This window comes from Mobula birostris, chromosome 14, assembly GCF_030028105.1.
Source record: "Mobula birostris isolate sMobBir1 chromosome 14, sMobBir1.hap1, whole genome shotgun sequence".
NCBI lineage: Eukaryota > Metazoa > Chordata > Chondrichthyes > Myliobatiformes > Myliobatidae > Mobula > Mobula birostris.
In genome coordinates this window covers 12,754,995-12,767,285 of record NC_092383.1, presented here as the reverse complement: position 1 = coordinate 12,767,285, position 12,291 = coordinate 12,754,995, and the positions used below count along the sequence as shown (strand labels likewise).

The following is a 12,291-nucleotide window of genomic DNA, read 5'->3' as shown; positions in this document are numbered from 1 at the left end:
ATCGATAGCATTTTTGGCTTTTTGCACCATTTAGGGATAATTTGTGTTTCACATTCTAAACTCTTTTTCTGTAGTTCTGTTACATGCTTTGCTGCAGTTTTTAAGGATATTGCAATGGTCAATGCCTATTGTAAGGTTAGGTTGCTTTCTGACAGTAGCCTCTTTTGAGTGCTTTGACCATGAATGCCATATACAAGCCTGTCCCTTAATGCATCAGAAAGTCCATATCTAAAGTCATAGTATTGAGAAAGTTTGCACAGTCCTGCAATGTATTCAGAAACGTTTTCATCCTTTGAATGGTTCCTTTTGTGAAATCTAAATCTCTTAGCTATTCCTAGAGGTTTAGGGCTCAAGTGATCTTGTAAAATTGCAATAATTTCATTGAACATCTCGCTTGCTGGCTTTTCAGTAGTTACTAAATTGTGTAAGAGCCTGTGCTTTTTAGCACCCATTAAGCTAAGAAGCGTGGAGACTTTCTTTTCCTCATACATATTGTTCACATTACAATATAGTTCAACCCTCTTGGTATTCAATTTCCAGTCCTCATTAGCATTATCAAATTTGTCAACTTATTTTCACTTTAATTTTGCTGTGCGTTTTCATTGTGTACTGTGCAGTTCCTCACGCGCCCTTTTCTACTGTCCCCTCTAATAATGGTTCGTTATTTCCTCTCCCTGTCTCTCTCCCTTCCTCTGAATTCTGTTGTCTTGTAACCGTCAGTGCAGCTGGTGATGTTTGCCAATTTGTTGTGTCTGTACAACCACTTATCAATTAAATAAAAGCATGCACGTGGAGCTGAGGTTAACTGGTATATTCACCTTGCAGAGCGAGCACCACAGATCAATGTGCATGGGTAAGTTATCAGTCAAAAAGTAGTGCTAAGGAGAGTCATTGTGCTAAAAGAAATAGATCTATACATTACAACTTGCTATTTCCACGCCCTGAATTCTTAGAATACATGAATTTCAAAACAGATTCCCCACTGAGACAACATGGGCACTCATGTCTTCCTCTTTCATCTATTCTGATGTCTTGGCTTAGAAACCATGCAGTAACAACTCATCAAAGAAAGACTATCTCAATTGAGGTGGTATGCATGAAGATATCCAAAAATAAAAATCAAATAAATATTCTGTCAGAAACACCTGGGTCTAGAAATGTCTCAAAGGTGGAATAAACTAATGCAGTGTAGGGAGTTTGGGCCCTACCCATATTTTGCTTTAGGCAGGCAAACCACAGTAATATTCTGCAAGTACAAGGCCTGTGACACTGTGTGTATTATAAAACTTTACACATGTAAGTATTCCTTCTTTGGGTAGCAGGCGGTGAAAGGTTGTGGGTGCAGGAGCACTTGGGGAAGGCAAAGTATTAAATGAGGGTTTGGACCTACAGTTTGTAGAAGTTCATATGGGGAGGGGGTTGTGACCGCTGAAGTCAGGTCAGTCTTTGGAAGTTAAGGACCTATTCTGATTGGGCAGAAGTAAATGGATCGAAAAGATGTCCACAACAAAGGTGCTTTGGTTAGGTGCAAGGAAGTTCAAGAGTTCAAGAGCCGAGAGGTAATGTTACAGCTATATAGGACCCTGGTCAGACCCCACTTGGAGTACTGTGTTCAGTTCTGGTCATCTTACTACAAGAAGGATAGAAAGGGTGCAGAGGAGATTTACAAGATTTAGCCTGGATTGGGAAGCATGTCATATGAGAATAGATTGAGTGAACTTGGCCTTTTCTCCTTGGAGCAACAGAGGATGAGAAGTGACCTGATAGAGGTGTATAAGATGGTGAGAGGCACTGATCGTGTAGATAATCAGAGGCTTTTTCACAGGGCTGAAATGGCGAACATAGGGCACAGTTTTAAGGTACTTGGAAGTAGGTATAGAGGAGATGTCAGGGGTAAGTTGTTTTTTGTTGTTTTTTTTTACGCAGAATGGCGACTGCGTGGAATGGGCTGCCGGCGGTGGTGGAGGTGGATACAATAGGGTCTTTTAAAAGTTTCTTGGATAGGTACATGGAACTTAGAAAAATAGAGGGCTATGGGTAACCCTAGGTAATTTCTAAAGTAACTACATGTTCGGCACAGCACTGTGGATCGAAGGGCCTGTATTGTGTTGTAGGATTTCTACATTCTATGAAGTGATGTTAAAATATTAAACACTGATTTCCAAGATAAGGTACTCACTGGACTCCATGGAAACAAAATTATTTCATCTCTAAGAAGTATAGAAGCATATCTTGAGTGTTCTTACTTCCAAGCCAATTGTTGTGGAAGTGATGTTATGCAGCATATATACACAGTTTTTGGACTCATCAGTACAGAGTTCAAGTTAGAGCTACTGTTCTTATTGAATTTGCACCTACTGTGGCTTTGTTCGCAACTTCTGGAATTTTATTGATTACCTCATGAAAGCCTAAATCACTGACCTCTCTGTTGCATTTTGCTAAATGATTGTGCGTTTCTAAAATAAAAGTTAATATTTACCTGGCTCGAGAGTTGTGGTACGAGTGCTACTGCACTGATGAAACTTCCTGGCTCTTCATTTCTGTACAAAGTAAAATAGTAAATGGTTAGGCTTTACATTAACACAGATCTTGGAGGCAAAACGTTGTAACACACGAGATTCTGCAGATGCTGGAAACACAGAGTAACACACACAAAATGCAAGAGGAACTCAGCAGGTTAGGTAGCATCAATGGAAAGGAATAAAGAGTTGATGTTTTGGGCTGAGATCTTTCATCAGGACTTGAAGGAAGAAGAAGTCAGAATAAGAAGGTGGGGGGGGGAGGGGAAGGAGCAAAAGCAGGCCAGTGATGGGTGAAACCAGGTGAGGGGCAAGATAGGTGGATGGGGGAGGAAGACGAAGTGAGAGGTTTGGAGGTGATAGGTGGAAAAAGTAAAGGTCTGAAGAAAAAGGAATCTGATAGGAGGGGAGAGTGGACCATGGGAGAAAGGGAAGGAGGAGGGGCATCAGAGGAAAGTAATAGGTAAGTGAGAAGAGAAGGGGTAAGAGGGGAGCCAGAATGGGGAATGGAATAAAAGAGAGAAGGGGAGCGGCTGAAATTACCAGATGTTAGAGAAATATCGATGTTCATGCTACTAGGTTGGATGCTACCCAACCAAAATATGAGGTGTTGCTCCTCCAACCTGAGGGTGGCCTCACATTGTGGAAGTATAGGAGACCATGTACTGACGTGTCAGAATGGGAATGAGGATTGTAATTAAAATGCTTGGCCATTATGAAATCATGCTCGCTGTGGACGGAGTGAATGTATTTGACCAACTCCCCCCCCCCACCTTATTCTGGCTTCCTTCCCTTTCATTTTCAGTCCTGTTTAAGGAGTTCAGCCTGAAGCATTGGCTCTTTATTCCTTTCCATAGATGCTGCCTCACCTGCTAAGTTCCTCCACCATTTTGTGTATTTAAATTGGTAAATTGGTTTATTGTGATATATTCATGTCAGGAACATCTTGTGTGACTAGTTTCTCTTAAGTAGGAACTAGCAAGCATTTGTAGCCCACCTAGCTCCACTTCTGGTCCTCTACAAATAAGGTCTGAGAGCTGGAGTGGGATCATGCTATGAAGTGGAATCGGAAGTGCAGTAAGAGCAGCTGTGAGGCACTCAGTTCATGACATCAAGTGACTCATTTCAGGGAAATGCCAAGCATTTCAAGTGGCCTGTCATTTTTCTGTGTTATAGAAACATTCAATATGAATGAAAGAGGGAAGGGGAAGGGATTGGTGATGAAAACATAGGTGACATAGGGTCAGAAGGCATTGAATCGTTGTGGGTAGAGCTAAGGAAATGCAAGGGTAAAAACCACCCTGACGGGAATTGTATACAGACCCCCAAACAGTAGTAAAGACGTGGTCAACAAATTACAATGGGAGATAGAAAATTGCATACCAAAAGAGCAATGTTACAATAGTCATCGGGAATTTTCAATATTAGCATTTATTTCAAGAGGACTCATCTATAAAAGCAACATTGTAATGTTGAGGCTTTATAAAACACTGATGAGTCCTTACTTGAAGAATTGTGAGCAGTTTTGGGACCCTTATCTGAGAAAGGATATGCTGACACTGGTTAGAGGGTTCAAAGGAGGTTCACAAAAATTAGTCCAGGACTGAACGGCTTGTCATACAAGGAACATTTGATGGATCTGGGTCTGTATTCACTGGAACTCAGAAGAATAAGAGGTGACCTAGTTGAAGCCTATCAAATGTTGAAAGGCCTTGTTAGACGAGATGTGGGAGGATGTTTCCTATGGCGGGAGAGTTTTGGACTAGAGGACATAGTCTCAGAATAGAGGGGTGTCCTTTTAGAATGGAGATGAGGAGGGATTCCTTCAGCCAGAGAGTGGTGAATCTGTGGAATTCATAGCCACAGGCAATTATATATATAAAACAGAAGCAACCCTTCATAAATTTTAGCACCAGATTAAAAGGTTTTAGAATTAGTGCAGGGTAAGTTAAGCCATATTTTATTCAGCAAAGTTTGAACAATCATTAATGGTGCACAAAATCAGCATCAACATATAAACTATGAGTTTCTGCATCTTGAAATTAATATCAGTAAATTCCAACTTCCGTCCACGTACCTCCCTCGCAATGTTGTAATGGTACCTTCGCAGTGTGCAGTGGCTGTGATGAGGCAAACTGCACCACTTTTGCAGGTTGCTACTATTTGTGATTTTGGATATCCATCCAGTGATGCTGAAGCAGCACAAGAACTGGGCTCTAGAATATGCAGACTCCTGATAGCACTGTCTGCTGAAACTGGCAAAACTGATATTGGGATGCCTAGAAGAAAAATGTGGGTTTGCTTTTAATAATTTTAAACCACAATCATGTTCTCAGTATTATTTTTTTTTATTTGAACAGTTTGCCTTCTTTTGCACATTGATTGTTTGTCACTCTTTGTAAGTTTTCATTGATTCTGTTGTAATTCTTTGATCTACAGTGAATGCCTGCAAGAAAGTGAACCACAGGATCGTATATGGTGATATAGGTGACATATAAGTACCTTGATAATAAATTCACTTTCATCTTAAATCAGGACAGCCAAGAACTAAAATTAGTGAACAATTAACAGCAGATGTAAATTCATGAATACTAATAACTCAAATGCCCAAATAAAGGAAAAACGTACCCATATACAAGTCCCATACTGTCACTGTCCCATCTGCAAGGCCAATCACCAGGAGAGATGCACAGATTTCCCCAGCAGAACAGGTGATTAGAGAAGCATTTGGCCAGACAATATTAGCTTTAGGTTCCAAGTCTGTGGACCAGCAGAAATATTGAAATTATCTACATACTTCTGTTTTATGCATTAAATCAAGACCTTTAATAAGTCTTACGAGTCCACATTTACTTTGATATGCAATACAGCCAAATCTATCCATCTAAGTTGGAAACAAAACCAAAGGCCCTTATAACAAGATTGAAAATGATAAGAACAAATTAAGCCAGGAAGCTATAATTAGGAGTTTGATCGCTTATGGATGGATCAACAGCTTTGAAGTGATAGAAAAACATAAATTAAAATTTAAAATTGCCAGTTCATAGTGTTACATATTTATGTAAGTGCATTGCTTACTGCCTCAACAATTCATTTTATTGACTTCAGTGGAATGAATTTCAAAGCCACATTGTGTCACAGAGTTATACAGCACAGAAACAGGCTCGTCAGCCAATCATGTCAACGCCGTCCTTTTTACATATTTACACCAATCCTATTTACCAACGTTAGATCCATAGCTTTCTATGTCTTGCCAATTCAAGTACTTGGCTAGATGCTTCGATTATCTGCCTTCACCCACCATCCTTAGGTAATGAACTCTAGACTCTGACTGGGTCCTGCTGAGAAAACACCCTCTCCACATCAGATCCCCCCCAAACTTTTATCTCTCATGTTAAACGTAAACCATCTTACCTTGGATATACCTGCCATGGAAAACGAGTTTTTCTACCTACGCTATCCATCCGCTTATAATTTTATAAACCTCCACCGGGTCACTGCTCAGCCTTCTCTATACTCCCCAGAAAACAAATCCAGCCTATCCAGTCTCCTTATAACAGTAATTCTCTAATCCAGTCAACATCCTGGTGAATCTCTTCTGTTCTCCCTCCAGCACAAATAATAAGTTCCTATAGTTGGCAGCCAAAGGACTGCAGATGTTGTCTTATCAATAAAGCAGTAACACGATACTGAGGCGTATGGGGTGTCTGGGAAGGGGTAATACCTCTGGTGAAGAGGCTTGTCATGTCCAGTCTGGGATAGCTCACTCACTTTTGATCCCCACTTGTAGCTCCAAGTAGCTGTTTACATGCAACAGCAGACACACCCTGGTACACAGCTTCAACAGAAGGGATAAACCAGGTGAGGGTAGCCGGCAGCCTCATACCCCAGTGAGTTTGACACATGCCCTTCCTAGCATCTGAAGTCAACGCTGGTGAACTGGGCGAATTACATCTACAGTGAGATCTAAGGGTCAGGAAGGCGGAACTGCAATGCTCCGTGGAGAGAGAAAGGGCATGACAAGGCACAGAAGACGTTATGGTCATCTACTGCAACCAAGGAAGACCCCAGTTTGTGACGCTTGTTTGTACCACTGGACCTAGACTTCTGGGGTCATGAGAGTGGAACTTCCCCAGTGCAATGGCTTTTCCACTTTAAAAACTCTCCGGCATAGGTTTCCTGATGTTGTCGGACATGATGGACAACCACCAATATGATATCCCTGCTCTTAGATTTTGATCATCAAGGCGAACATCCAACATTCCTTCATCAGCATGTTAACTACTTTAGGTGCTCCTACTTTCAGGGATCTATAGACCTTTATCTGAAAATCTCTCTGTTCATCAACATTCTTCATGGTTACATCATTTACTGTGTACATTTTAACTTTGCTTGCCTTTCTAAAATACATCACCTTGCAATTGTCAGAATTAAGTTTCATTTGCCATTGATCTGTCTAACTTCTGAGCTAATCTATATCATGTAGTTTTACACTATCGCTATCCCTTGCTATCTATACTGCCAACATTTTTTTCTGTAATCTGTATAACTATATATCCTGCCTTCTATAGACACATCCAAGTCACCGATGTGTCACACAAAAATCAAATATCCTAGTACCAATCCAGCAATGGTCACAAACTTCCAATCAGAAATGTTACCCTTCACTCCCACCAACACCTTATTACCAAGCCAAGTTTGGATTCAATTTGTCAGGCCATTTTGCAGCATTTTTAACTTTTTAGGCCACAGATCAAAGCAAATTCAACCCACAAGCATGCACTTCAATATATGGCTGTAGTCGATAGTAGGCTTAAAACAGCATCAGAGATCCTGTGTGTCAGATAGAGTTTTATTTGTAGATCACATCAATGGTTCTCCCCCACTGTTGGTGTACACACCTATCTTTTCTTTTGATCCTGGTATTTTCAGTATGTAATGAAATAGTATATGGCTGCCGCTCCACCATACACACAAGTCATTCGGTAGACCTTGGAGGAAAATTCAGAAGACAGTTTATCAAGGCTACAAAATGTAGGCATCAACTTCCTTGTATTTCTAAGCTCATCCTATAAAATTGCGATGAATTTGGCTTTTGACTTTATGACGTTACCTTTCTCCTAATGGTTCTTAAACTAAAATTTGGTATTGCCTCATCACTCCTTATACTTTACATCATTACATCCCATTTTCTTGGTCTCCTTCATCATAGAATTTACCCATTCACAGTAATCCTTCAAGGGTATTCTTTATAAAGTGCTCAGCCAAAAATATTTTTAGAACTTCTGATATGATGACCAACGCATTACTTTTGGTGAGTTGTCATGTGCAATAGTGTTTTGATGCAATTTACTTCATCACACATTTGCAGTAAGGGTGACTGGATGTTTTTTTGACTTGACAGTGACCAATTATCCTTGGGAACTAGATCAATAAATGCAACCAGGCAGTTCCTAAATGCAAAGGTCCTATCTGAAAAAAAACATAGGAATCTTAATCAATATCGATGGCTCATATCATAATGCTGAGCCAGATTCCCCGCAAACTGATCATGGATAAATAATCACACTCAAACCATAGGATACCAGATAGAATGTTTGGAAAAAATGCATAATAACCCTTTTTTTCTTTTAAAGTTAGGGACTGTGGACTGATCTTAGTTTACCCTACATATCTGTACTGACATTAGATAGCCGAAGGTGCCTTATTCTTTGTACTAATTTTCCTCATGTTGATGACCAAAGTATTGAGGAAAAACCAATCTTTAATCTTGCTTTTTTCCCTCTTTGTATGCTAGGTAAAATACAGAACATAGCATTTTAATATAAAATGATCATGGATCATGTGGTGAAATACAGGTTGATTTCCATACCACTGGGCTTCCAATTTTCAGATGCATAGTTTAGAGGTTCTTAGTAGACACTAGCCTAAAGAAATAAGCAAGGTGAAGTTGGGTTACCGAGTTCCCAGTCTCAGGCAAATTGTTAAGGCATGGGTCAAGTGGAGGTTAGAAGCCTGCCCTTTTTGTACTGGGAGTGTTGAAGAAAAATATAAACTGGGCTATTATTATGCATCTCCTTATGAATGGAAGAAATTAACACTGCAACCACCATGGGAAGGCATCACTAAGACTTGTCACCAGCTACACTCTGAGATTGTTTAACATAAAGGAAAACAAAATAATTGCTATCTGGATCTGATGCAGCACAATAAGATAACGAACAGTGATTTAAAAAACAATTACTATAAATACATAAGATAGCTTGTATACCAGAGATTAATAGTATGTCCATAAAGTGATGCAAAGTACAAGAGTATCTTTACATAAGGTGATGGATGGGAAATGATAAAGCCATGCTAGTAGGGGGCGGTGGTGTGGAGGAATGGATTAAGTGGGTGGAGGTGTTGCTTGTTGAAAATAATTGTTTTTGAGTCTGGTTGTCCTGGCATGGATGCTACATAGCCTCCTTCCTGATAGGAGTGGGACAAATAGTCCATGAGCAGGGTGGCTGGGATCTTCATATTGCAGGCCAGTTTGCGGTACCTTTATACTGTAGGTGATGATGAGTAGGCTTGGGCCAGTGATGCTTTGGGCAGTTTTGACTACCCATTGTAGAGCCTTCTTGTCAGTTGCAGTGCAGTTTCTGTACCATGCAGTGACCCACCATGTCACAAGACTCTACTAACACTCCTATCGTGTGGGCTTCAAAGGAAGACAACTGAAAGAGAGCTTTACCCTTTGGTTGAAGAGAAACATAGAAACATAGAAAACATACAGCACAATACAGTCCCTTTGGCCCACAAAGCTGTGCCGAACATGTCCCTACCTTAGAACTACCTAGGCTTTACCCATAGCCCTCTATTCTTCTAAGCTCCATGTAGCCATCCAGGAGTCTCTTAAAAGACCCTATCGTTTCCGCCTCCACCACCGCAACCGGCAGCCCATGCCACACACTCACCACTCTCTGTGTAAAAAAACTTACCGCTGACATCTCCTCTATACCTAAGAGGATGTTTTACAATGTCACGAAAAGAATAAGGAGCACCTTACCGGCTTGAGTTTTCTGCTCCAGACCAACTGGAAGTAGCCGTCCAAGGTTCAGAAAATGAAATGTTGGTTGACTGTAATATTTATAAAAAAACATTTGTTTTAACCTTCTTTATTTTATAGAAAAATTAATCAAAATATGTATATGCTATGGTACAAATGCAATAATTACTTAAACAGTGGTAGTGGGTGGTGGCTCCATATGTCACCACTACAGGGCGTGACGACCCTGCCTTACACGAATCCTGGACTCAGCCAGCTCTGGCTGACGGTACCCAGTATGGGCCCCTATCCAGGATTATGGATTGCACTGCTTTGTGGGTATCTTCGGGAGAAGAGAAGGCTAAGGAGTAAACCCTACACAAATCCGGAGTGGAGCCCCTAAAGTAGTTGGATGACATATCACGTCACCTCCCGGCAGCTCCTTAAGCCAAGCTGATGCCAAATGTACTGCTTCGCATTCCTTTGGACCACACCTGCGAGGCCGAGAGGGGGAAATTGATGTCTAGGCAGTCCAGGATCTCCATATTCATCACCCAGGTCTGCGGCCCGGAGAGGGCATTACCAATGCAGAGGAAAAACGAACTCGACTGCGGTCGGACAGAAGAGAGAGAAGGAAAGCTGCGGCCGTGACTCCCCAGCCGCAGCCATCAGCCTTCGTGTGCAGCAGCTGTGCCAAGGACTGCCGCTCCAGAATAGGCTTATTCAGCCACAGCCGACGCTGTTCCACACCCAACTGAGTCCTAAACCAGACGCATCCATTGTCTACTTAGACAGACGGAGCCATTATTAGTGGTACAAGTCATGCAGCACGGAAACTGACCCTTTGGTGCAAATCTTCTACACTGACCATGTTGCCCAGGGAGCCTGTCTCATCTGCCTACATTCAGCCCTTAACCCTTTAATCCTTTTATCCTTGTACTTAACTAAATGTCTTTTAAAGGTTACAATCAGTATCTCTAGCAGCTCATTCCAGGTAGGCACTACCTTTGTGTGAAAAAGCTGCTCCGAGGTCCTTTTTAAATCTATCACCTCTGATGTTAAACCTATGCTGTCTTGTTTTTAGGACACTCCTCTCACCCTGTCACTACCCCTAATGATCAAAGATCACGATCCACGACCAAAGATGTGTTCAAAATAAATCCATCCAATTATCTGCTGAATGTATTAAAAGTGATCTTAGTGTATACTTACCACTGTAGTTATCATCTATGTTAAATTCTTACTACAGACCAATGTACATGATGTAAAGTTCAATCATCTTATCAACATTACATATCTCTGGGATGTGGGCTGAAACTGGAGCACCCAGGGAAAACCCATGTGGTCACATACAAACTCCACACAGACTGGACTGGAGTTCAGTACTGGACCTGGGTCACAGGAGCTGTGAGGCAACAGCACTATAACACCAATTGCCCACCACTGAGAACATCTACCATAAATGCTGCCTGGGCAGGGTGAAAAGCATTATCAAGAATGCATTTCACCCTAACCATGGACTTTTTACTCTCCTCCCACCCGGTAGGTGCTACAGGAGCCTCCGCTCCCGCACCAGCAGGCACAGGAAGAGCTTCTTCCCTGAGGCTGTGACCCTGCTGAACCTCACATCACAGCGCTAAGCAGTATTGCACCCATATTGTACTGTCTCAGTACCTTTATATTTGTGTGCTGTAGCACTGACTTTTTATTCGCAGTTATTTTGTAAATAACACTATTCTTTGCATTTCTGGTTGGATGCTAACCGCATTTCATTGGCTTTGTATCTGCACTTGGCACAATGACAATAAAGTTGAATCTAATCTAATAAGTGGCACCACCATTCGATCGCATTACATGATCATTACTGAATTGTAGTTTGTAGGAGCTTGCTGCATACAAATTGCCAGCTATGTTCAAATTATCTGCCATGTTACCGAGATTTCAGAGCTAATAACACTACAAGAAGTAGTTTATTAGCCATAAACGCTTCACAAAACCCCAGAAGGGATGTAAATAGTGCAGAATGAAAACAAACCTTTCTTTTAATTCTGCTACTTTGATGTTAACATGTTAAAGTGAAAATATTAATGATAAAAAAAAAACCTCTGCTTTTCTTCACTCTCTTCTGTGCTGTCTTTAGATAGATAGGTCTCATACATTTCTTCAAATACTTTTTGTTCTGCATTCCATTGTTGCGTGGTAATAACGTGGTTTTGACCTGTACCAATAATGTTTCCATCATCAAGCTTCAGAAGAGCATCAAATGTATTTTTCCATAGGCAATCTATATAAAAATCGAAACATTAATATCAAATTAATGTTGATTAATATGTATTTAATGATAAGGGCTGACAATCCCAAGAAATCCCATTTTCTTGGGATTGGAAAGAATGACTTGGTGTTCCTTGATATTTTGTTTCCCATTCATACTGGGGATCTGCTTAACCATCTGCCCACTCTCTGGAACATTACTTATTTTCTAAATGACCCATGAAAATGGAGTGAGAAAGGAAAAGAATGCAAAGGGAATGAAGAATCTTCTCCCACTCAACTAATTATTGATAATAATTGCTTTGATAATCGATAATAATTATCGAAATGCCTGCTTTGCTGCCGCTGCTACTGTGCCATCGAGAATCTCCGGAGACGAAGGCCCCAAATCCTTGGCTTTGTGTATCGCCTATTGCCGGGGCCAGGGTCGAAATGCTCGGCAGAGATGGTGCTCGGTGTTGAAGAGGTGGT

The 12,291-nt window shown here is 41.0% G+C and overlaps 1 protein-coding gene across 3 annotated transcripts in view; it reads right to left on the bottom strand.

Annotated features, from left to right (window-relative positions):
- wdr93 (WD repeat domain 93) overlaps positions 1-12,291 on the bottom strand; it is a 66,705-nt gene that overhangs the window by 19,410 nt on the left and 35,004 nt on the right. For all 3 annotated transcript variants that reach the window (XM_072277694.1, XM_072277693.1, XM_072277695.1), the window contains 6 exons: positions 11,653-11,833; positions 9,571-9,641; positions 7,421-7,510; positions 5,148-5,279; positions 4,597-4,798; positions 2,480-2,540 (listed from right to left, as the gene is read on the bottom strand). In XM_072277694.1, the coding sequence (XP_072133795.1) occupies positions 2,480-2,540; positions 4,597-4,798; positions 5,148-5,279; positions 7,421-7,510; positions 9,571-9,641; positions 11,653-11,833 (737 nt within the window). The remainder of the gene's footprint in view (positions 1-2,479; positions 2,541-4,596; positions 4,799-5,147; positions 5,280-7,420; positions 7,511-9,570; positions 9,642-11,652; positions 11,834-12,291) is intronic.